The sequence below is a fragment of the Antechinus flavipes genome, chromosome 1 (assembly GCF_016432865.1).
Source record: "Antechinus flavipes isolate AdamAnt ecotype Samford, QLD, Australia chromosome 1, AdamAnt_v2, whole genome shotgun sequence".
In the NCBI taxonomy this organism is placed as follows: domain Eukaryota; kingdom Metazoa; phylum Chordata; class Mammalia; order Dasyuromorphia; family Dasyuridae; genus Antechinus; species Antechinus flavipes.
Genome location: NC_067398.1, coordinates 58,473,188 through 58,498,266, shown reverse-complemented (window position 1 = coordinate 58,498,266; position 25,079 = coordinate 58,473,188). Strand labels below are relative to the sequence as shown.

Here is a 25,079-nt window from a genome sequence, read left to right as displayed (position 1 = left end):
TTTTGCAGTTTCTGTCCCTTCTTTCCGTTTGTCTGTCAACGTATACTTTGCTTGTCTGCCCGTTTTGTCAGTCTTTCTGACCCTTTCTCTTAATGACTCTCTGTTTCTCATTGACGTCTTTCTTCCTTCTCTTTTATTAAACCCACAGCAAAGAAGTGTTGGGGTGGTAGGAAAGCACCAAGCAAGGCCACACGATGTCCGCTCCCTCTCTCCTCGGGTGTCGGGATGGAGAGAGCGAGCCGCTAGGCCCTTTCTTAGAATCTCCGACGTATCTTTCGTAGAAATTCGACGCTTAGCTCTTGCGCCTTCCGGCATCCCCCGCTTTCCCACCCACCCAGACCTTGCCTCCCTCAGACACCCCCCTGGAAAAGAAAGCTCACGGCCCGAGAGAGGATGAGGGTACGGGGCAGTCCCCGCGCAGATTTGGCAACATCCTATCTCCCTCTTTCCCATTTAATTTCCGAACTCCGAACTTCCAGGCCCTTGACAGTATCTGGGCTGACCTGATTTTTAAAATCCTCCTATACACCACCACACCTCTCTCAAATTTGGACAAACTAACGGGACCTCTCTTTTCTACGTCTCCAAGACTTAATCTGCTTGGAAAGACAAAGGCTTCTCTACGAAGGGGGGGAGGGGGAGAATCTTAATCTTAAGAGCAAAGAAAGCGAGAATTCGAATCAGAAAGCTTCTTCTTCGAAGTATGACCTTGAGCAAGCTCCTCCCCCTCTCTGGGACTCAGTTTGCTCATCTGTAAAACGAAAGGGTTCAAGTTGATAATCTTTGAGGTCCCTTGAATCTGTGAATCCGTCTCAACGTGAAGCCAGGAGCCCCGCGGGGTTGGGTAGGTAAGGAGAACTCTCTGCTCCTTCTCTCCCTCCACCTGCACACCCTGGTTCTGACCCAGCGAAGCCGGCCCAGGCAAGGAATGAGCCTCGAGGTTCCCAGCCCCAGTCCAGCCGAGCCTAGTCCCTCTGCTTCAGGGGCCCGAAGTCCCGAGTCCTGAAGACTAATTAAAGCAGTTATTTTGGAAATGTGCTGGTGGCTGCAGATAAGGTTTATCGGCGGCATATCTAACACCCTCCCCCTCCCCCAACCGAATCACAAAGACAGAAAATGCCAGCGAAATGGGCCTTTAAATATATTTTCCCTCAGGCTTTTGGTCACAATTTTTTTTTTTAGCCACCATTATGATGGTAATTCTTTCACTGCTCAACTTTTCTCCTCCCCAGGGTTTGGGTTTTTATAAAGTTGTCGGTCTCATGAGTGGACGTTCATATACCATACACATACGTGACATGTACACATTTATATAGACCCGGTTAAACAGACACAGAAAGAGGCATTGGACCCAGACACAAAGACATGACTATACTGATGCATATATATGTGTGTACACACAAGACAGACAAGCATGTACAAAATACACAGTCTTCCAGAAGGATGTATTACAAAGAGATTCGCACGATATATGCATAATACACAAATGCAAACATACAGCCACACACACGGCATGCTAACAAACATAATTAGAAAAATGCATAAAGAACATCGGCAAGTGGGCGAAGTCCCACCTTTCCGTTCTTTTGGAGCGTGTCTACACTTGCGTGTGGAAATTTGTGTATTTTCTTAATGATAAGGGTTACATAGTAATTGTCTGCCCTAGATGCTTCATGCTCTCTCTCCAGCTTAAAGGGTCTCTACTCCCTTTACTACCAGACGCTCCGGCTCAGGTAGGCGGGTTATTTGCTCACAACTCTTGCCCAATTTGACTGTGAATCCTAGATGAGGAGCAGGATTATCCCTTTGCCTACACTCATCCAGTCACCTCGTCCTTATCCCTTTCCCTAACACTCAACCATCAACCCCTTGCCTAACACGAAACAACTTTTGACAAATAACATCGTTCCCGCCCCCAACTTTCACTAATCTATCGATTCTATTCTCATTCTTCACCTCCTCTCCTCAGGTGAGGGTCCCCACAGTTAGCTAACTGAGGTGGTGTGGAGAGGGATGCCCCCACTTGATCCAAACTCATTGGCCCACCGAAAAGAATTCGTGAGTTTTGCGTGAAACTGTCTGACTGTATGTAGCAGTGCCTGTGAATTATGCCCATGGGTCTATGGGTATGACTACATCACCGATACAATGTCGCCATTTCTGCGTATATGTGTCAGTGTGTCTCTGGGTTTTTGTGTGGTCGTGTGTGTGCGTGCTTGTGTTATCATTTAGGTGCGTAGTGGGAATATGTGGGTCTGTGGAAAGTATGTGGTCAGGAATATGATGTGTCTTTGTGAATATGTGAATGAATGTCCGTGAAGCTGTGGAGAGACTGCATTTGTATACATATTTACACACCCATGTCTCCTTATGTTTGATAATACGAGAATGTGTGATCAGATAGATGTGTGTACGGATGTTCGTGTTCCTGGGCATGTGAGTAGGATAGATCTATGCCTCTACGTGTGTGCAAACTTCACTGAGATTGTGCGTGTCCAGAGGGTTTTCTTCCCCAACAAAGTCTGTATGTGACAGATTCTCTGGTGGGGGGGAGCAGGGCAGAGTCCAACCGCTGGAATGGGCAGATTCTGGAAAGGCATTCGTTACCGAGGGCAATTGGAAACTGAGCCTCTGCCCCCCTCCCTTCCAATTCCCCTCCCCGCCCCCTCAAAGTGGGGTCGAAATAAATAGAAAGAAGCGGAGGCGCGGGCCAAGGGAAGGAGAAAGTCGAGCAAGCAGGGTTCAGCTCGCCTTCTGCGGAGCTTGGAGCCTCTGGCTTGCTCGCTGCCTGGCTCTCCCACCGGGTCTGTCTGTCTCTCTCTTTCTCCTCCTCCGTTGTTGCTATAATATCAATTCATTTTTAAATATGAAAGTCAAGTCGCGTAGCCTGTGACAGAGCCCGATAACAAAAGGTGCACGAGGCGGACAATGCGGCGGGCTTGTAGCAAGATCGTCCTCATGCAAATGAAGGCGGCGAGCCGGGCGCGCTCATTGTGTACATAAACACGCGCCGACTCCCGCGCCGCGCCGTCCAGGGGAGACGGACTGAGAGAAAAGCAGCCGGGAGCATTTCTGCCAGTTTGCAACACACTCCCCTGGCAACCCCTCTGCTGGCCGGGTGGCGCCTTTCCCCGTGCAGCCGCCCGCCAGCAACCCGCCGCAGCATCTCGGCAACCTCGGCGCTCTGGGCTACTACCCCCAGCGCTTCCTGGGAACGGGCCGCGGCCGACAGGGACCCAGGGGAGCAACGGGGAGGCCCCTGGAGAGGGAGCAGGAGCTAACAGCCTCGGCCGAGAAGCCCCGCAAAGGGAACTCCGCACAACGTTGGCCTGAGCGCCCAGGCGAGAGGTAGGACAACCGAGTTCTGAGCGCAGGCGAAGGAGAGCTGCGCTTTGGGGACATTGGGAGCTCAGGGGTGGCGCTAGTTAAAGGACAGGTGTGCAGAAGACGCGGGTTGCGGGTGGCTCTGTGCTTCGGGAGCTCGGGACGTTTACTGCAAGCTCCAGGGCTTCTGGGAGCCGAGGAGAGCCCAGGCCCGATGTTCTTACGGGCCCCTGAGCCCCGCTGCCCGCGTTCTTTCCGAGCTGAGATCGCGCAGGGTGGGAGTGGAGGTGGGTAGGAGACAGGACAGCTTGGGAACTGGAGGCTTCCGTTCCCGAAGGCCAGGGCTGGAGGAGCCACACATTCCTGAAACGGCGCCCAAATTCTGGGACAGGGACCCCAGGAGTAAGGGATGAAGCGGGAGGGGGGCGGGCAAGAAGATCCGGCCTAGTTTTTAGCTGTCTGAGGTAGAGATTCCCCTTCCCCCCGAGTCAATTTTTTTCTTCTTCCTGAAACGCTGTGCTAGATTCCGATTAAATAAATATGCTGTTGGATGGCCCGGAACTCTCGTTGTGCACGGCCTTGTTTTCTGCGCAGGGATTTAGAATCCGTGCCCGTGGGCCCTTTCCCAGCACAGTTCCCTCAGGCCCTGGCCGGCCTGTGGTCCCAATTCCAAAAAAATAAGGATCCGGGAAGAGATGAGGTCTCGAGCTAGAGGTAAAATTAAGTGCCCAGACTGCGGAACCAAAGTGAGAGGGGAAGTCCTTGGGTCGAGCCGGCAGCAAGGAGGCAGCTGGCAGGGACCAGAGGCATGCAGGAATTGGGCCTCTCGGGAGCAAATTTTTCCTCGGATTATTTAGCTAGGGAGGGCTGTATGCGGGTGTCTAGAGTGGACGCGTGGATAGGTTGGGACACTTATTCCGCACTCAGGCCTTCCGCTGAGGTCTTCTCGATTCACCCCAGCAGAGAGTAACCTCGCCCCTACACGGCCCCAGCCTGGGAGTTGTCATGGGCTGCCATCTCTGCCCCCTTGGGGAAATTGGGGACAGGGTGAATAAAGGGTTTGGATCCAGTGGATCTTACTATATCCTCTTTGTGACCTATTTAGGGAGGACTAAAGCCTTCACCGAGGCTGGCTTCAGCTCTGTGGCTGTAGCCTGCCTCCTTCCAGCCGAGTACCCCTATACCGGCCCCCTCCCTCTTTTGTCCCATCTCCTTCTCAAAGCCCTCCTCCCCCTCCGTGTGGCTGCGACAGTGCAGTCCTGGGGAGCCCAGGCCCTCCTGGTTGCTGGCTCTCCTTGCACCTGCCGGGCCTGGGTCCCGTGCGCTGGCTTATTCGGCTTTGCATGACTTAACCCCGTTCGTTCCTTTCTGCCTTCTCCCGCTGCACCCGGCGGCTCCTTTCAGGCCACTAGCCTCTGGGGGCTCCTTCCCCCCTCCCTCTCTTTTATTCTTCATTGCTGTGGGGTGCGACGGGAGGGAGCAAAGAGTTAGGTCTCCCCCTTCTCAGTCGGGCGCCTGAGCCGGAATCCGTTTAGAGGGGATTTCAATAAGAATGAGACCAGCTCGGGGGACTTGAGGTAGAAATTGCCAGAGAGGAAAAATTTGTGACCCAAGTTTGTGTCTTGATTAAGGGGGATTTATTAGAGAGGTATTGTTTGCCCGTGCCAACCCACCCGGTGATATTCGATGGCGGGCCCTGATGGACACATCTGGAGATGGAATTGAGGTAGTCTCTACATACCTGCTGATTCCAAGGCCCCGCTATTTCTCTGAGTCTTAACCCTGGCAAGCATTGGAGTGGTAAATTTACCCTGAAAGCCGAGGTGCTAGAATCAATTCAGCCTCTGAGGACATGAGCCTTAGGATCCCTCAAAAGTAGTCTTCTTTGGGAAATCCGGGGCTATAGCTCCTACACCCAGCCCTCAAGGCCAGGGGGAGCCGCCACTTTCCCGGAACAGCTGGGAATTCGTTGCATCGGAAAAAACGAATTCTCCTGTGACCAGAAACATCTGGCGATTCGCTCCAGTCCCTATTGTTACCAGGGGCCCAGTCTGCCGGGTGGGGGGGTTAGCGCTAGCCTTCAGTAACATCAATATCGGGCTCCGGATAATCGAAAAGGTTACAGACCAGACTCTATCGATGTCTTGGCCCTAAGTGAATAATTATAAGGCGAAAACAGTAAGGAGATTCTGCTGCTGAAGCTGCCAGGCTCTAAGTTTGGGGAGCCTCCCTTGGCCTTGCAGTTGCAGAACTCAGCGGCTATCGATTAAGGTAGGGGGAAGCTAAGTAGGGGAGGGGGGGGGCAAGAGAGACACTCCCAAGCAGGCCTCTGGGCCGAGCCTCCACGGCTGGACACTGTTACATTCGCCTGATTGACAAATTGCAAACAAATTGCAGGTTAACCAAACGTATTTACAAGTTGTCAAGGCGAATTCAAGGCTCGGGCCCCCATTGGGCCAAGGGAAGGGACTGAGACAGGGAAGAGTACAACCACAGTGGCTGGGGGAAAGAGTCTAGGTTAAGGGATTAACAGAGTCCAGACCTGCAGGCTCTCCCTCCCCCACTCACCCACCCCCTCGGTCAGATTTGAACAAGGTAAATTGCAGATGATTTATTTGACCCTTTTAAATAGCTTAAATGGGGTCTTTGCGGTTGAGAAGGCACTGTCATTTTATAACCCTATTAGTGGCCATTAGTGGTGTCCATGGCTTACAGCCTTGGGCAAGGGCGGGAACCCCAACTCTTAAGAGGGAGCCCAGAACAGCACATCTGCAAGGGAGGGAGCAACTGTGTCCATGATGTAAGAAAGCCTAGGGACTGTCCTAATTGCTGCAGAGAAAGTTTGAGGTGCCCCAGTGTTTGGGCCTTGGTTAGTGGCAGTGGAGACTAACCGGGCCACGGATATCCATCACTGAACTCTCAGGGCATAAAGGGGGTGGGGTACGTGAGGAGAGATCCAGCCTGGCCCTTACTGGACTGAGAAGAGGGGGCAGCTTGAAATAAACCCGGAAGAGAGCCAGAGAGAACGTAGGTATCTGACGCCAGTTATACGTGCTTCTCTTTCTGTTCCTGGAGAGCCCGGGTAACTGGGAACCTGCGGGCAGCTGCAGTTCGGGAGAGCGGGGAGGCCCTGCAGAGCTGCTGGTATTTACATCTTAGCGCAGCCCGCGGTCCACCCGAGGTCCTTTGCCTCTCCCTTCCTGTTGCGCCCCCAGCAGGTTCAGGCTGCCGTGGAAACCTAGCCGTGAGTATAGGGACTAACCATGCTGTCAAAGGACGAGGGGTGAGGTTGGGAGGGGGCGGAAAATCCGCAGATACTGGTGAGAACTGCCAAAACTTCGTTGTGAATATAGAATCATCTTCATGGTCTGTCAGGGCTAATAAAATTCCCTTTTCGTTCTCTCTCTCTCTCTCTCTCTCTCTCTCTCTCTCTCTCTCTCTCTCTCTCTCTTTTTCCCCCTCTGTCTCTCTCTTCCCTTCTCGGTTTGATTGCAGCACCAATTAGCTGCCCATAGGAAAAGGCGAGAAGAATAGGGTTACAAAGGGAGGAAAAACTTATGGTCCCAGTGGGGCTGCCTCAGGATGAGTGAAGTTTAAACAAAGAGCAAAGTGGTCGGGGTTGGGAGCTGAACAATGCGTCTTCATTCCCGGGAACTGAGCTGAGCTGGGCTAGCCAGGACCGCTGTACGGACTGAGCTGGGGGAGGGCGCTCTCCTTACAGCGTTGTGGCCCACGCCGAGTAGGCTAGGTGATCCAAACCCTGTACGGAGGACTGCGAGTTCCTAGCCTGGGGTTCTTTCGCTTCTTAAGATGGAAACCATCAGGAATAGTTTATTTTTTGGTATGGGAAAGGGACGGTTTATTGGTCCTCTAGATCGCAAAGATAGTAGTGTAAAATCTTTCTCAAGTGTCAGTAAAAACCTTCAATTAAAGAAAAGGCTTGGATCTTTGGGAGTTTATGAGAGCATGTGAATACATACCCAGGTTCATGTCACATATAAGAGTGAAAACACAACGGTTATTTACACATATTGCCTGTTTCTTCAAGTAACTTTGTTAAAGATATTTTTATTCTTTAAATTCAATACCAGATGTCCCCTTTCAGCTCTAATCCTCCCAGTAAGTACTTTGCTACTTGAGTTCTGTTTCCCTTTAACGAATGTGATCGCCCTTGTCAATCAAATCAAAGAAAGAACGGGCTGTCCGATTTCAAACACCTTTCAAAGCGCTCTTCTCTTCCCCCAAAATAGGAAAACACTATCAGAACAAGTTTCCTGATCAAAGGAACCAATAAGCTCATCTCTACCTTGGTACCTCCTAAAAGCCAGTTCTTAAGTACCCTACTGCCCATGCTAAATGCAGTGCAGTGCGGTGCAGTTTCTAGTTCCTTCTACCTGGAGAATTTAATTTAATTTCTAATCACCGCTCCTGCATTCAGTCAGATTTCCAGCTCTCTTGTCTCGATTTCTCTCTCACACAGCCTTACCGAAGCTTATTAGCGGGACTCTCGGTTTACCTTATTATTCAGGAAGCATTTCTCCCTTCTACCAAGCTTAACCCGCATACAACGCAGGACTCAACCACAATTTAGAGACAGGTTGCAGTTTCAAAGGGAAAAGTCATTTTGTCTCTGGTATCACTTCAGTGTCTCTCCGACCCTTAATCTTTATGAATTTAGGAAGAAGGGCTTAGTTTTCTCCAAGGGCAAAGCCGGGTTCCAGACCTGGGGAAGGCTGAGGCCCGTACTGTAGGCAGTGGGGACCGGGGTTCCTGTAGTGAGGCGCCAGCCATGACGGAAAGTGTTTAACCAGCCGTGTTCTCCGACAGCCTGTGGGTCCGTAAAGAGTCAAGGGCCGGCTATTTTCCGTTCGGTTGAGCGAGGTAATTAAATTCGATCCCCCTTGCCTCCCCCCTTATTTGTGAGCCTCTAGAGAGGACCGCTCCATAAAGGGTGATAACGACGACACCGCGAACTGGTTATACTGAATTTGACAGCAGGGAATCCGGTGTCATTTATAATAAACAAGAGAACAACATGGATTTTAAAAATCGGAACTGTGATGTTGGTTATAAAAAAAGTGATTATGATTTTTGATGACAAAAACAGTAGATTGTATTGATTCTAAAAGTATATATATATATATATTTGAGAATTTGGGGGAAATAATTGTAGATTTTCTGCCTTGCAGCCTACTCAGTAGCTAGGACCTGGCTGTCTCCTGTCCCCCCTTTTTCACCAGCCTGAGTCATAGTCCAATAAAGCGATTGGACCTATACACTGGAGGAGAGATCTTTAGCTTCCCAGTTTTGGGAAAGCAAGAAAACATTGTTACTTGCATTTGAAGGATTTTTCAGTCGAGCAAAAAAGGAAAGGGGGCGGGGGTGGCCGGGGAAGATGCTAACAGGCAAGAGACTAGAGGCTTCAATCAAAATAATCCTATTCTATTCTCTTTTCTGTGGGGAATTTCTCCCTGGGCCCAAGAGGTGGAGGACTCGGCCAGATCTTTATCCCAGGATCCTACTTTTCCTCCTTTTGTGGGTAAAGTAAGAAAAAGAGAAGAAAAACAGTAGAGACAGACGAAAACCATTTCTTGGGGAGGGAAGGGGGCTCGTTTTATTTTTATTTTTTTTATCATCTGCGGAAAGTTAAGGTTGCAAGTTCTCGGAGAAGCCCTAATGTTGGCCCCCTGGAGCCATGGTAGTTAGAATTTGCAACAAAAACTTTCCCCAGAAGGCGCCAGCGTCACTCTAAGAGGAAAAATAATTTCAAACAACTCTCTCCCCCCACCTCCCCCCCAGCTTTTTGCCCGGCCGCCCGCTGTGCGACCTCTTGGGCTCTGACCCCGGGGGCCGCAGCCTAAGACCGCCCGAAAACGTGTCCCACCTACTGGCGCCGGGTTTCTCCGCCTCAGACCAGTTTTCGGTTCCCGGAGCAAGAACCCAGGGACTGGGGATGGCTCGGGCTGAGTTCCTCTTGCTTCTCCCAACCTTCCGGATCATTTTCTACCTCCCGGATAAGACAGCTATGGGGAGCAAGACTTGAGGAAGTCCGATGGAAGAGGCATGAGGCACGAAATGTTTTTACCTTTCCGTTCCTCTTACTCCCTTTCCTCTTCCTCCCCTTCCCACTGCATCCCACCTCCGGACCCCGGTAATCGTGACTGCTGTTCCTTTCTCGGGATCCACGCCTTCAGGGACTTGCGGCGCGTCTCGGTTGGTCTGGTCCCCAACTCACCCGAGCTCTCCTCTGCTGACCTTCGGTCCTAGGGCCAGCTGGGGCTGAGGCCGCCAGCGGCGATCGGCGAACGGGGAGGAGAGCATTGGGCTAAGGAAGCGGATCTGAGGGTGGGGAGGAATCTACGACCCACGGTAGAGCCCAGGCTACCCAGCTCCATCTTCCATCTTTTCTTGCAGAGATTCCCTCCCCTCACCCTACCTGGACAGACAAACAAACCTAGCGGGGAAACCGAATTGCAGAAAGGAAAGTGGGACAAATGTTGGTGTCACGCGCCTCCGCCTCCTTACCACGGGAGAGGTCGGAACCCGGCCCCTTGGGGCCCTGGTAGGGGGTGAAGTGTTCTTGAAAGTTCGGTCCAGCACCGGGGAGCCCGGACGGTTGGTCCCGGGTGCAGAGGGGGTGAGAGGGCTCAGGGTCTTTTCCTTCTCGGATTATTAAAAAGTTCATTTCCTGGCGAATCAGGTGACGTCAGGGGCCCGGCGTCTCAGTGGCGGGGCCGCCCGGCCGGGAGAAGCCGCCTCCAGTTACCCAATTACGGACTGTCAATCCTGCGGCCGCCCCCTCCCCTCCTCACCCCTTTCTCCTCCCCCTCCCCCTCCTCCCCTAACCCTCGGAGAAGGCTAGTGGAGCCGGGCCCCGCGACCCGGTCCGCCACACAAAGCCGCCCCCCCCACCCCCACCCAGAGACCTAGCTATCCTGTTCTCGACCATCCTCCCTTTTAGAACTCCCTTCTCTGGCAGCCACCCTGTGCCTACCTAGAACTTGATTTGAGCAGGGCCTCCTGCTTCTGCTATTAAAGATGCGGGTTTCACGTTCTTAGAATTTATATCCTGCGGAGAGGATCTTTCTACTTAAGTAGATTTTAGCAAGTAACTCAAAAGAAAGTAGAAACCTCTTATTTCCCGCTCGCGTTCTGCCAGGCACCTGTTTTCTGGGTGTTTGTCAAGTAGAGGTCACTTAGTCTCCAGAACCCTCCACTTTCACCCCCAATCCTGTTCCCACTCTCTCTGTCTCTGGGTATTTGCACCCTTCACTCTGCTGATAAATTGCTTGGGAGGCGAAATGGCCCTGAGAACTCTCCTCTTCCCAGAAAGGTGAAGTTTTAAGAGCAGGGATTGTCCTCCTCAACCAGTCTTGCAAGCGGATGGTGGTAATGGGTGTTTAAGTTATTTTCAACAAAAATTTTGCCCCATGATGATAGTTCCCATGGTCACGTCTAAACTCCAACTTACACCGAGGGAAAAACACAAACAAAATGCCACCCACGCGCATATACACACAAAATCCTTGTCCCCGCTTCCACTAGGCTGGGTAGGCTTATCTGCGATAGACCTGTTACAGTGGCTTGGAGTCTTTAGCCTGAATTCAGGAAGAAGGGTAAAAGAAAATGCCTATGTGCGGAGAGATGCCCTTGCCCTGGCAGAACTGGCAAAATTAGGGTTAGAGAAGAGGGAAAGAAATGAATCCAAAGGTACTTAGGTCCTCCCCTTAATGCACTTTTCCTGGGGACTGGATACGCCTCTAGGCCCTGGGGCAAGACGACCGTTTGGCCCCCCAGGAAATACCGCCCCAGCCCAGCCCAACCCAGCCCGGCCGGCGTCTCCCTCCCCGCCAGTCGCCAGGGGCTGGCCTGCTGGCCTGCCTTCGGGTCTGCGAAATCTGGGCCTTGTAGGTGGGTACACCCTCTTAAAAAAAAAAAAAAAAACACAACAAAACTCGCCGGTTGGCCAGGTCCACCTTGAGGCCCACAGCGATTCAGTGCACCAAACCAAGCCACAACTACCCAGGGGCAACATTTGTTCCCGCCTTTCCCCCCACCCCAAGTTGCCCTGGTCATCACCCTCCCACCCCCTAGGCAGCAGCTGCTTTCACATGTCCCCCACCCCACCCTTTACGGCGCCTTAACCTGAGCGAAAGTGAAAGGGGGAGGGGAGTTAAGGGTATAGGGGAGGGGGAAAGTTTTGGAGGGCGGGTGGGGGAGGTCGAGCTCCTCTCCCTTTGGCGGGTTAGTCTCTCAAAGATATTTGGAGTAAATTAGAAGCTTGGAGTTTCTGGGGTCCAGCCAATGGCAGCTGGAGGCAGGGCAGCGGACGCCGCTGATTGGCTGGCTGGAGCTTCTTAGCCGTGCGCGTCCCCCTATGTCCACTGAAGGGAGTCCTGCTGGCGCCAGGGCCGCCGACGATGATGCTGTGGGGATGTTACAAAAAAGGCTAGAGTCAGTGGAGTTTGCTTTCTGAGTAAGAGCCTCTCTCCCTCCTCTCGGTTCAGCCTCCCCCTCCTCTCCTCTTCCTCCTCTTCGAGTTTACACTCTTTCCCCGGCGCTGGCCCCCTAGCCTTCTTCCCATAACCTGCCGTCCCGTCCTACCCCTCCACCCCCCACCAGCGCTTCGTTTACAGCTGGGATTAAATTCTCTCTGAGGCGCCACGGAAGGGTGGTTGGATCAGCTCTCCGGGCTTCCCCGTCTCCTTTCTGGCCTCGTCGGGGCACGGTTTCTGGTTCTTGTCTAGTATTTTAAAGCTTATTTCTTCTTTTTCTCTCTTTCTCTCTTTCCCCATGTTAGTGTCGATCCAAGATATTTTAGCTTTTTAACTAAACTTCACTTTTCTTTCGCTTTAAGCCTTCATCCCAGGCGGGTAGGAGGACCCGACTTCCAAGTTTTAGGGTTTTTTGTTTTTGTTATTTTTTTCCCCGGGGGATCGCTTCTCATTTTTAGAAAGTTCTCTTAGGCTGTCCCTCTTAGGGAAGGCCGGGATCTTGGACCGTACCCGAACATCGTTCTGTAGAAGAAAAAAAAATTGGTCTCTCCGGGAGGACTGAGGGATTTGCCTTGCCGGGCAACGGACTTGGGGAGAGAGTCTCTGTCCCTCAGCTACTGAGGGTTTTGGACTCTAACCAGTGTCTCCTTCTCCACTCCCCCACCCCCACCCTCGCAGGTGGTGAGTGCGGGTTCCGGGCTCCGTACTCCACTCCGCGTCCAGATAGAGGCAACCACTTTCTACTCCGGCACCGGAGACCCCGACAGCAGCGGCAGCCCAGCTGACTCAGCTCTCAGCTTTGCTAGGGGCAGTTCTCCTGACCCTTCCACTCCTGTGATCGGGGACTCTCGGACCCCAGCAGCGGCAAGAAGGGCCAAGAGTGGGGCCTTGAGGGCACCATGGAGGTGGCGCCGGACCAGCCCCGCTGGATGGCCCATCACGCCGTGCTCAACGCGCAGCATCCGGACTCGCACCACCCGGGCCTGGCGCACAACTACATGGAACCCGCGCAGCTGCTGCCCCCAGATGAAGTGGACGTGTTCTTCAATCATCTGGACTCCCAGGGCAACCCCTACTATGCCAACTCGGCCCATGCCCGAGCACGAGTCTCCTACAGCCAGGCACACGGTAAATTCCTGAGGGGCCAGAGGGGCGAGGGCCAAGGGAAAAAGGCTGGGGGTGGGGGGAGTAATGGTAGTGGTGTGAGTTCAGGGTGCGGAGTGTGAAAGTGACTCTGGCCAGCCGGCTTCCTAGTTAGTTTCACTGGCTGTGCCTCCGGGAGAGAGGAAAAAGGGGAAGTAGATTTAACCCTAGAAAGACGGCGAAGGGGAGGGGGACATCGGGAAGGGGGGAGTGGAGAGGTGGGTGGGGACGCAGGGCGGCCGAGAAGCTGGGCATATAACTAGAAACTAGACACGTCCGTTTCCCGGATGTGAAATCAAAACGAATCGAAATCGCTAATAATTTTGGGGGCTGGGCGACCAGAGGGAGCATCGGGCAGGGAAGAGGTGGGGGAGAGAGACCTCTCTGTCACCTCCCTTGCCGAATCCCTCCGGTTGCCCTAGGCTCCTGGGAGGCTTTCTTGGGAGGGCAGTTGTTGGGGGAGAGGTAGCGGTTTCATTCGCTGACTTTCCTTCCCCTCTCAGTCTTCCACCCCCGCTTCCTCCAGCATATTGTCCCTCTCTCCCGGGTTAGTCTCGGATTAATAACAATATCCTTCGAGGGTGGTGGGAGGGGAGCGTGTTTTTGTGTGGTTTGTGTGTAGTTGTACTTTTGTGTGTGATCGGCGCAGAAGCCGGGTTTCTGCTGTTCTCTCCCCACGCCTCTAAGCCCTAGCTTCTCTTTTCCACTCCTTAATCCTGGGCTCTTTCTCACCTCCCCGGGCGTCCCCTGACTTGTTTTTTGGGGGTCTCGGGAGGTCTCCTTGCACTGTCTGTGATTCCTACCCCCATCGATGGCTGCCTCCCCCTCTACAGCACGCCTGACCGGGAGCCAGATGTGCCGGCCTCACCTCCTTCACAGCCCCGGGATCCCGTGGCTGGATAGCGGCAAAGCGGCGCTATCGGCGGCTGCGGCCCACCACCACAACCCCTGGACCGTGAGTCCCTTCTCCAAGGCACCCCTGCACCCATCGGCAGCCGGAGGCCCGGGCACGCTCTCGGTGTACCCCGGCGGAGGCAGCGGCGCCAGCGGCGGCGGCTCCGTCTCCTCTCTCACGCCGGCTTCCCACTCCGGGTCGCACCTCTTCGGCTTCCCCCCGACCCCGCCCAAAGAGGTGTCCCCGGACCCCAGCGCCAGCAGCGCGGCCTCGCCTGCCTCCTCATCCGCGGGAGGGGTCCGGCCAGAGGACAAGGAGGGCGTCAAGTACCAAGTGACCCTGTCTGACGGCTTGAAGATGGAGAGCGGCAGCCCCCTCCGAAGCAGCCTGGCTTCCATGAGCGGGCAGCCATCCACGCACCACCCTATTCCCACCTATCCCTCCTATGTGCCCGCTGCCCACGACTACAGCGGCAACCTCTTCCACCCGGGCGGTTTCCTGGGCGGCCCCGCCTCCAGCTTCACCCCCAAGCAGCGCAGTAAGGCCCGCTCCTGCTCAGGTAAGCTTTCCCTTCCCCAGCCTTCCCCTGCCTCCCTGCCCCCACCCCTTCCCTAGCTGCAGGCAGCCCTGGCGCCGCCGGCTGGGGGGTGGAGATGGGGCATTTGGCGCCTGGAAGACTTTGCCTGGTTGGAGGTGCGGAGGAGACTCAGAGTTCTTTCGTAGCCGGCCCATAGCCAGGGCACATATGTTGTTTGGGATGAATAGTTAGGCAAAGTTTCAAACCAGACAGCCCCCCAACATGCACCTCTCTCTTGAAACATAGTGTCCTGATACTTCAAAGTGTCGAGAAAAGTCATCTTCTAAAATCCTCTCCCTCTCCCCCAAAATGAAAGTGGCCTCTGGGAGAGTTGGGTAAAACGAAACACAATCCAAACCCTCTCTTCTTTTATCCCTGCCCTGGAGAAGTCTCCAAGTTTTAATACATTCGTTCTAGAGGAGACTGTGTAGCCCAATCTTCCAACACCCTTGACTCCAATTCAAAGTTCCAAGCAGAGATCCTCCCAGTACCTCAATATCCTGAATATGATCTTATGTACCTGTGTACTCCGAAGGTCCTAAATTGTTCTTACATGAGTTCAGTTAAATGATCTCAGCACTGCCCATGTCTTTTGCAGAGTCCACCCTTCACTTCCCCGGAAAGTCCCTTTCTAAAGCAATCAAATAACCAGGTCCTCTCCATCCCAGTGGCATAGTCTAAGCCGGGTAGAACACCCTATGGTCTGAGATCAGATTATACCACCGGGTTCTCCCCCATAAGTCGGGCCCGACTTGGAAGAGGTAACCACAAAGGGCTTTAAAGAGATGTAACTTCCTGAGATCCCTCCTCTGGCCTCCTCTTTTTCCTTCTGAAAAGCCTTTTTAAGTTGGAGAGAACGTAGTTTTAAAAGTCTCTGGTTCTTGGACTAACCTGCCTCCTCCTTTTCCTTCTGAAAAGCCTTTTTAAGTTGGAGAGAACGTAGTTAGTTTTAAAAGTCTCTGGTTCTTGGACTAACCTATTGGACCCGCATAGCTTGGGGGGAAAAAAAGCTTTTTTTGGATCCTATTATCAGCCTTATTTGCATAAACTGTATTTGAAGGAATTTCCTGGGGTCCAGATCTCAGCCCAATTGTACTGTCTCTTCCTTATAGTCCCATGCCCTGGGAGAACTGAAGGTTTTCCACTGTTAACAATCAGGCATAATCTGGATTTTAGCTTCAGAGGGGCCCAGTATAGATTGTGATAATTTGGGTGTGTTTTGGGGAGGGTAGGTTTTTAATTTTTATTTGGATTTAGGTGTTTTTGTTAATGGTCAAGTTTAGGCTATTCCAAAACCGAATGGTCTGAATTTCTGAGTCATTGGAGGTGAGAAACTCTTGGTGCGGAGACTCCCTCCATTTATGTAAGGGTGTGTGTGTCAACTAGTTAATGAGCATTGGTAATATATATATACATATATATGTGTATATATATATATTAGCAATACCTTTATGTAGATATGATTCTTCTTCTTAAAGAAAAATCAAGAGAAATTAAGGGTTGAGTTCAGAACCACTGAGAGAGGAAGATTTAAGGAAAAAGAGAATAAGAGTCATTGGTATAGAAAAACTGGAATAAATAGAAGAGATGAAAAGAGAGGCAGGAGGGAAATGGACAGAGTTGGAATGACTATATATATTTGGGAATGCTATTTCTCAGATGGATTTATTTCTTTGAATGTCTAAAGGACTCCATTCTTGTGGGAAGTTCTCTTTTTTTGCTCTCCTTTCCCTTTTGGTCTCATACCTCAAGAGTACAGCATTTGATTTATGTTACCTTAAAGCTTAACTTGTAGGCAGGAACAATGCTGAGAGGTATCACACTCCCCCTCCCACATCCCTGGGAAAGTTGGGATTAATGCCCTGGGGTAAAAAACTTTTGTGAATTTGTTTTTAAAGAAAGACACCCGGTGTCTCCGTGTTTCCATTTAGAGGGCAGAGAGTGTGTGAACTGCGGGGCCACAGCTACCCCACTCTGGAGAAGGGATGGCACCGGCCACTACCTGTGCAACGCCTGCGGTCTCTACCACAAAATGAATGGGCAAAACCGGCCGCTCATCAAGCCCAAACGGAGACTGGTAGGTGGCTACATGGCCCTCTCTCTCTTTGGAGCTGGTACGCTTTCGGAAGGATGGAGAGATTAGAGAGATTATGTGGGTAGGATCGTTGGGAGATCTGGAACCCGGGAAAGGCCAGGGTAAGAGTAGGTAGATCTGGCCTACGGGTCACTAGAGGGGAGGGCCAGGAAAAAGCAGAGCTGCTTAAGAATCCAAATTTGCTTTGCAAACTTAAAATTCAAATGTCGGAGATAATAATCAAGACGTCATAGAATGAAAAGTTGGGATCTAAATCATTTCTAGCATTTTTTGCATGTAAAGAAACCGAGCCCCAAATTGGTGAGTGACTTGAACAAAGTCACACATGGCGGAGCTGGAGTTAAAATCAGGGCTTTTGGACTCTCCTATCTCTACACCATATTAATCTCTCCTAGATCACAATCCCAATTATCTAAGAGCCAGAGGCTGAGAAAGCATTTAGTGGAAGAGAGACAATATGTGGCTCCTTTAAAAAAGTATTTATCTAGCTGATTTCTAAGTATTCGAAGAAGCTCTTCGGCCATGAAGGGGTTATTGTGACTAAGCACACTCCCCCTAGTAAGTCCCAGTAGACTTCCATGGGTCCAACTACATGTCCTCTATTTCACTTTTAAAAATAGGGTCATGAAGCCGTTTTCTCTCATAGCCCAGGGCAGCCCTCACTCTGCTTCCCAACAGGGCACACAATTCCTGGTGCTTATTTAAAACACACACACTCACAGGCAAACCCGAACCACCAAAAAAACCTTCCCTTTATTATTTTTTCCATGGAGTCACCTATACTGTGTATTTTCATTTGAGTGATTTTTTTTTAAATGCCCTTTCTAAGCTCCTGGCCAGAGTTTCCTATCCGGACATCTGCAGGCTGAAGATAAGGAAACTTGGTGTATCTGTATCCGGACTCTGCAAGCTTTGAGAGTGTCTCTTAGGCTGGGCTTTGCCTCTTGCTGGGCTGTTTTGAAATTTCTAATACCCTCCGCTCTGCAAATAATGTGTAAAATGCTAAGAATAATAAATATATTTTTTTCAGGGAGATGTGATTTATGAGACCTAAATCGTTTTGCCGTTTTGGGGACATTTTCTTTCCCCCCTCCTGGAGCCCTGGGGATGGGAGGTTGGAGGGTGAAGGTGGGGGAGGGACCCAGGCCGGCTGTCCCGGACAGCTAGTCAGTCAGAATTCCAGCTATGCAGCTGCTTAATTAGCCGCTTTTCCTCCTGAAAAGCAGAGGAAGGAGGGATCTGACTGTATGTCCCCTGCCAGTGTGTGAGTTCAGGATGAGGGCCCCGTGCAGGGCTGGGGCTGGGGCGAGGGCTGGGGCTTAGGGCTAAGACTGGGTAGCCGGCCTACAGTGACAGTCAGGCTAATGTGTTAAACAAGAAAAGCATTTGCAAATAAGCCCCCTGCTTCCCGGCCTCCCGGCCCAGCAGCCTCTGTTGGAAGATTCCAGCCTGGTTCACTGAGAGGGGTTGGGGGAACTTGTTTTGTCAGTTTTTCTCCCGGCCTGTGGCTGGCTGGGAGATCGGGTGGGAGAAGATTTTGTTTTCAGAATTGACAACTGGGGGAGGCAAGTGATACTCTTAACTCATCTTTTCAGTTCAAATCTGAATTTCCAGAGTAGGAAACTTTTCCCTGGCCCCTTTTGTCCCCATTCCCCCACATATACCCTCAGGCTGGGGTGTGGCCCAGCAGCCATTTTTTATATTATTCTCTTTTGGGAGGGGGTTGTCTCTGCTATTAATTATTTTTGTCATTCCCCCCCCACCCCCTTTCCCTTTGGTATGGTACAATTTAAAGACCACAGAATGGGTATTTGAGAAATTTGTGCTCCCATCTTAACATGGCTACTGTTTTTCTAGTTGACCTTCTACCGGTCACTTTTGGCTTGGGTTTTCTGGTCAGTTAAATGAGGAGGTTGGGTGTTCACTTTACTAATCTCTGAAATGCTTTGATTGTCTTGAGGAAGGTCAGTTGATGTTGTCCTCTGGCTTGAGGGACTGGGCCACCATCTGAAAATGTAAACTCACTGGCAGAGGCTCAGCATCCTCTCCACCCCCAGTTCTTAATCTCACCTCAAGTGTACTGGGGTGGTTGAGGAGTAGGGGAGGTCCTGGGGCAGGGTCTGTGTTTGTGGCTGTGGAGTCTTTCTAGTTGTATGGATGACATTTCTCTTCAGCTTCTGGAGGGTTGGAGGCAGGGCAGACTGTTTTATTAGGCCCATATGAAGGGTGAGGTGAGGAAGGGCAGGGGGCTCAAGGAAGGCGTTTAAGGGTCAGGATAGGATTGAGTCGGGATTGCCTGAATATGTTCTCCAAAGTTAGGCACTAAAGAAAAGTACTTTATCAAAACAGGAGAAAGGGTGGGGGATCGGTGTTCCACCTGGGGACCACTCTGCTGGAAGTATACCATGTAATTTTGGACATTTCCTTTCCAGGCCTTGACTGGCATAGGAGATTTGGTGAAATGACCTCAAACTTAGATCATTTCCAGCTCTGAGATTTTTCTGAATAATTTTATATAATTCTAACTTTTCTCTTCCAGGGCAGGGAGTTTGGATGAAAGTTTGGCAGTGCCGAGGGTGGGGGTAGATTGAGGGCCAGGATAACTTGGCTCCCTCCCCCTGACCATCTATTCCTCTTCCCTCCCCCAGTCAGCAGCCAGGAGAGCTGGGACCTGTTGTGCCAATTGCCAGACAACCACTACCACCTTATGGCGCCGAAACGCTAACGGGGACCCCGTCTGCAACGCCTGTGGCCTCTACTACAAACTGCACAATGTGAGTGTGCCCCACCCCCGCCCGCCCCTTCCCCCTCCCCAGGGACCCCCGGCCTTTCTTTGCTGATGGAAGAGTGATGCTGTCTCCTAAGCCTGACAATGCTTGCCTCCTCCGCTTGGCTTGGGAAGCTGTCGGGAGGGATCCAGTCTCTGCGTTTTCCTCCTCCCCCAAGCCCTCCGCTCCAATGGCAAGAGATTGAGACCCGAGAAGCTTCCTACAGGCAGAATTACTGGTGGTCTGAAGGGCAAGCGGCGGGCATCTGTGGTAATAGAAAGAGAACTGTTATTGTGCATTGTAGGAAGGTCTAGGATCGAATCCCTGCTCTCCTGCTTTCCTGTGTGATTTGGAGCAAGTTAGTTTTCTCTTGCTGGATCTCAGGAAATGATCTCTATAAAGCCCTTCTTGAAATCTAAGAAAAAATCCCTACAATTCAAAAACTGACTGATTGTAAAGGATAAAGGTGGTTGCAAAGTAGAGCTTTTCCCTTTCCCCCCTGAGAAAAGTAGAGTTTTGTGTTGGGGAGCAAGGATTGTCTAATTCCAGTCTGGTCCTTCCCTCCTCACCCCTGCTCCCCATCTAAGATCCATAACATTTTGTGAGACGATAAGAACAGAGGAAAGAACCAAACTCACCCATCTTTATCGAGGATCCAAAGTGATTATCATTTGGGATAGTTGGGGAGTGGGAGTGGGAGGAAGTCTAATCCACCGTCCCTCTACAGAGGGGTGAGGGATTTACCTGCCCAAGCACAACATGATGGTGACATTATTCCACAGGTGAATCGGCCACTGACCATGAAGAAGGAGGGCATTCAGACCCGTAACCGGAAGATGTCTAACAAATCCAAGAAGAGTAAGAAGGGTGCCGAGTGCTTTGAGGAACTGTCCAAATGCATGCAGGAGAAGTCCTCCCCTTTCAGCGCAGCTGCCCTGGCCAGCCACATGGCCCCCATGGGCCACCTGCCCCCCTTCAGCCACTCGGGACACATCCTGCCCACACCCACTCCCATCCACCCTTCCTCGAGCATCTCTTTTGGACACCCCCACCCATCCAGCATGGTGACTGCCATGGGCTAAGAGCAGCAGCCCAGGTTCGGGGGCCTCACCCAGGACATGGACAGACAGAAAGAATGGATGGACAGACCTCGATGTCAGGGTGGGAGTGGGGAGAGGCAGGGAGTAGGGCTCCAGAAGGGGCTTGAACTCTGGGTAGGGCAGCGATGGGCAGCCTCCCCTCCCTCTCCCTCAGGGATAATAACCAAGACAACGTTGCCTGTGTCACTCCCACAGATGGGCCTGGCAGTCCTGGCTTGGGGCTCCCCAAAGCCTCCTCCCTCCCTCGTTCCCCACAGCCCTCCATGCCTGTCCTCCTCCCCCCTCTGGCCTCTCTGCTATTACTGTGAATCTCATAAACTGGTCTGAGATGGCTAGCCAGATTTCTGTCGTGGACAATTGTTTGGGGGGAATAGGACGACTTGATACAAAGGAAAGGGGAAAAGGAACCTTAATTGTTAAAAAAACGAAGACGGAAAAAGGTATCAAAATAATTTATTTTGTTCTTGTTTTTAGCAAGGACTTGGGGATTTTGCAAGGGTCTCAGCCATTGATGCAAGAACCCTTCCCCTCCATGTTCTGCACCCCCATACCCTTTGGGGGGAGGCAGTCTCAGACGAAGAAAAATTGACCAACTGGAAACCTGCCTCATTTGATCTAGCAGCCCAGTCCATTAGCTTATGGGATGGGATGGGCACTTTCACCTTCCCTCAAAGGGGGGAAAATCCTAAATCTGCTTCCCCAGGGGTGGCTGGGAGGTGGGTAGGTTAGGTTCTAGTAGCCTCAGAAATGGGACCTCAGTTGGATATAGAGCACACTCACTGGTCTCTGAAGAGGAGTTCTGTTCTCCTTTCAGCCTAGGAGGTAATATTGGAGGGGAAAGGTTGGCACAGAGGAGACGGGAGGAAGGCAGGGGAAGCGTGTCAGCTCAGCAGAGTTGGGGCCCACCAGGGAGGGAGAGACAATCACAAAATGGCCAGCACTGAGGCTGAGGAGGGAAGGATGGGTCAGGGGCAGGAAACACCCTGAGGAGAGGGAGAGGAAAGGGAAGAGTTCCCCCAAGACCTGAGTTTTGTTGTTTTGGAAAGGAAAAGAGAGAAAAAAAAAAAACCCCTCTAAAGAAGTCCTCCTCTGACTAGACATAAACCCCAATGTGGCCAGTGTGAAGTGTGTCCTCCTGCTGGTGGGAGCCGTGCCCCTGCAGCGGGGGCAGGCTTAGCCCCATGTACATACTTAGCTATTCTGCTGACCCCTCTTTTCCTTCTCCACTACAATTGCCTCTCTTCTCCCCTCCCAGCTAGGGGATAGGAAACTGCATAAGCTTAACTCACCAATGAGTTGATCTTTATTTTGTTTTTTAATTTCTTTTTGGATCAAGCCAATTGTATATTATTGCAAAAGTCCTGCTAAGAAGGAAATAAAACTTAAGAAAATGGATGTACTTTCCTATTTTTTTTCCTAACTCTGTAATTCGAAAGCATTAGCTACAACAGAGCAGAGAGCCAGGGACCGGAAGGGGAGAGAGAAGGCTTCCTGGCTTTGTTCCTGTTGGTCTGCTTGCTTTTCTCTGTCTTTGGGGTTTTCTGGTCTCTGTCTGGACAGGTAGCTGCACTTTGCAAAGAAGGGAATCCACAGGCAACAGGGTCCAGTTGTGGTTCAGCTCTGGGTGTGGGAGGATGGGATTGACCTTGCCGAGGCATCCCAGGAGAGAGATCCTGGTGCTGTGGGGAAGATGGCCCCTGGTCATGGGGGTGTCCTGGGCCAGGTTTTCTAGAATGGCTAATAATGTTAAGGATCTTATCCTGCACAAGGGGTTCTCTTGGATTGGTACCTCCCAGTGGTAGAAGGGAGATGCTCTCCTGAAGATGAGGGCAGATGAGCTGTTGCCCAGGTAGTGTCGTACTGAGCTACAAAATTGGTCCTGTGTTTGTCTGGATTCTTCCCATGGTACAGCTGTACATAATCTGTACGAGGTGGGGCTTGGGGTGGGTGGTGAGGGGCGGAGAAGATTTTGTCCTGATACAGTGATATATTGACAGAGTGCAATATAATCAGTCGCTACAGTGGGCACACCACAGTTGGGAGTAACTTATTTTGTACTTGTATCAGCATAAGAAAAAAAATAAATCTGCAGTATTTTCTGTTTTTATTTTTTATTTTGCTTGTTTATTTTGGATTAGTGAACTAAGTTATTGTTAATTATGTACAACATTTATATATTGTCTGTAAAAAGTGTATGCTATCCTCATATTCCTTCAAAGTGAATACTGCTAAGAACAATAAAATCCTCTTTTTTTTTTGTGAGATCAATGGGTCCATTTTGTGAGATCAGGTTGATCTCTCTTTCCCTGATGCCCCTGGGCCCTTTGGGCATTTGATTCTCATTTTTCCCATCTTGGACATGGGAGGTGAGTGAGTGGAAGAGATCACCTCTTCTTTCACTTAGCCCCCAAAACTATAGGCATCCGATGGGTTGCCAAAGAAGTCAAAGAAGAGCTGGAATTGAGCAAAGAATGATAGTCTGGTTTAGAATATGGTGCAAAGAACCCTTAACTTCTCAAATTTTAATTCCTGGTTCTGGCATAGAACTCTCAAAGCTAGACTTAGAGACTATCTGGCCCGATTCTACATATTGAGGAACCTGACTTCTAAAGGTTAAATGATTTGCCCAAGTTCACACAAGCAGTGAAAAGAAAAGTGGGATTTAAACCCAGGCCCTCTGACTTCAAACCCATTGCTCTTTCTGTTATAAGAGCTGGGTGATCCTGTGAATGTCATTTTTTTCTTCATCTCATTTTCCTCCTTATCATAATAGAGGTGTAGTGTACATTGTATTACATAGGGATAATTCTTCATTTCCCCATTTTGCAGGATTGAGGGAAGAGTTTTGTAAACCTCAGTTGACCAAGTTTAGATTTATACAAAGATCTAAACTGTTGGAATTGGATAAAGGGAAGAGAGAATAACTGGGAGGATTGAGGGACTTAAATCCAACTAATACTGAAGGGGATTGTTAGTGACCAGGGAATAGGTAGGAAGGAACAAAATCAGAAAACAGTGGCAATGGGTGGGTAAAAAGATGTTGATTTTAGACAACACTACCATGGAAAGTATTGTTCTCTGATCAATATGGGTTTGTGTTTGAGAGTGAGAAATGGACAGCATCCATGAAGCATTAAAATGTTGGGCATAGACCAATCGCTACATTAGGTTCACCTCCCCCCAAAAACCCAAACAAAACAAAACAAAAAATAATCTTAAATGTATATAGACTCAATCTTGGTGAGAATGATCTTGAGTCCAAGAAATAACTCTGACCACTTAAGGCACACTGCTTTCTCATGGGACCTTAAGAGAACTGACAAGAAACAAAGTCCTGATGTAAGAAATGGAAGGACTATTTATTGGACCCAGTAACCGGAAGATCTGGCATTGGAGCTGCTGCTTAGCACCTGTGTAATTTTGGTCAAATCACTCAAACTCTGACTTCATTTCCTCATCAATAAAATAAATGGCTTGGATTATATAATGCCTGCAGTACCATCCAGTAATAATGTAAGCTCCGAAGGCTTTAGATGGAGAAAACAGGCAATAGTCACTTAAAGAATATAATATTAAAGTCATGTCTCACCCACAAGCCCATAGAAGGAACCTGCAAAGTAGAAGCTGAGATCATTGGTTGCCAGCTTAACTGATACCTCCTATCATTGATTTCACTGATTGCTGATAATACTGCTGACTTGTTCTGTTAGGTTCCCACTGAAGGCCCAGGAGACAGCTCATGTTTGCAGACCAGTCTATGGTTTTATGTAGTTGCTATCTGCAAAATCTCCTAATAACTCACCCCACCCCCACTTCAGGCTCCAAACTCAACAGAAACCAAAGGCTATTAAAGGAAGAGGGAATCCTAGACTTTATCAATTTGTATCCTGGCTCCTGAAACCAGCACCTGTTATCTTCCAACACCAGCATTTGTCACTGGCCAATTCTTGGCTTTATTCTCGTGAAGGAGCTATTTGGTAATAATGAGAAGAAAATGAAGGTCACCATCAGGTGATCTCATAGCGTGACATCACTGAGGGTTAACTTGAACCTCAACGGGACTCTACATTGAATGACACTGAATGGAAAATGTTATGTTAGACCTGGATTCAGAAAGATTTGAATTCAAATTCTACCTTAGATACTTGCTAGTTCTATGACTGTGAACAAACCATTAAAACTCTTTGTACTCTATTTTCTCATCTATAAGGGGTCAAAATGACTTCAGACACTTAAGACTTAGTTGTGTGACCTTGCAAAAATCACAACTCTAATTGTCTCTCAAAAGCAAAACAATAAAGATGCTCACCAACTGACCATGACAACAGAATGATTATGAAGGCCACGTGTTAGGAAATTTAGAACAGTACTGATGGAAACTTTAACTGTTCAGATACCTGATGATTATCTCATTCTTGCTAAAAGAGTAGCTAATATAAATTTGGTTCTTTACCTATAGCTTAATATCTCAGAAGGCAGATTAGACTCTTAGAGAAGCTACTATTGTGGACTTAATTTTATGATCATCAAAGAGGAATTATTTGGTATTGTGAAAATAGGAACCTTGACAGAAAATTATTTAATTATCTTGGAGTTCATAATATTGAGGAAAGGAAATATTAGGTACAACCAAATAATTACCTCATCCTTTAGGAAAGCAAGTTTTTAAAAGTCATGAGAAA

The 25,079-nt window shown here is 50.1% G+C and overlaps 1 protein-coding gene and 1 long non-coding RNA gene across 3 annotated transcripts; one reads left to right on the top strand and one right to left on the bottom strand.

Moving 5' to 3' along the window:
- The first annotated feature begins 3,029 nt into the window (after window positions 1-3,029).
- On the top strand, window positions 3,030-22,661 carry GATA2 (GATA binding protein 2). Of its 2 annotated transcripts, none has more exons than XM_051983347.1 (6): window positions 3,030-3,348; window positions 12,498-12,947; window positions 13,796-14,416; window positions 16,366-16,511; window positions 19,178-19,303; window positions 20,080-22,661. In XM_051983347.1, the coding sequence occupies exons 2-6, from the start codon at window positions 12,719-12,721 to the stop codon at window positions 20,377-20,379; spliced, it is 1,422 nt and encodes a 473-aa protein (XP_051839307.1). In that variant the 5' UTR covers window positions 3,030-3,348; window positions 12,498-12,718; the 3' UTR covers window positions 20,380-22,661. The 2 variants fall into 2 exon arrangements, with proteins under 2 accessions (XP_051839307.1, XP_051839301.1); XM_051983341.1 differs by lacking the exon at window positions 3,030-3,348 and adding an exon at window positions 11,721-11,800.
- LOC127553000 (uncharacterized) lies at window positions 8,912-11,465 on the bottom strand. The gene is made up of 2 exons (XR_007951641.1): window positions 9,560-11,465; window positions 8,912-9,347 (listed from the first exon to the last, which is right to left on the bottom strand). It is a non-coding gene; the product is annotated as an uncharacterized LOC127553000 (long non-coding RNA).
- Window positions 22,662-25,079: the final 2,418 nt, after the last annotated feature.

What these genes read in the sequence shown, in the direction of transcription:
- GATA2 (XM_051983347.1), top strand. Translation starts at nt 12,719, where the DNA reads ATGGAGGTGGCGCCGGACCAGCCCCGCTGGATGGCCCATCACGCCGTG. An exon ending in TCAAGCCCAAACGGAGACTG is followed by an intron (nt 16,512 to 19,177) that starts GTAGGTGGCTAC and finishes TCCCTCCCCCAG; the next exon opens with TCAGCAGCCAGGAGAGCTGG. An exon ending in TCTACTACAAACTGCACAAT is followed by an intron (nt 19,304 to 20,079) that starts GTGAGTGTGCCC and finishes ATTATTCCACAG; the next exon opens with GTGAATCGGCCACTGACCAT.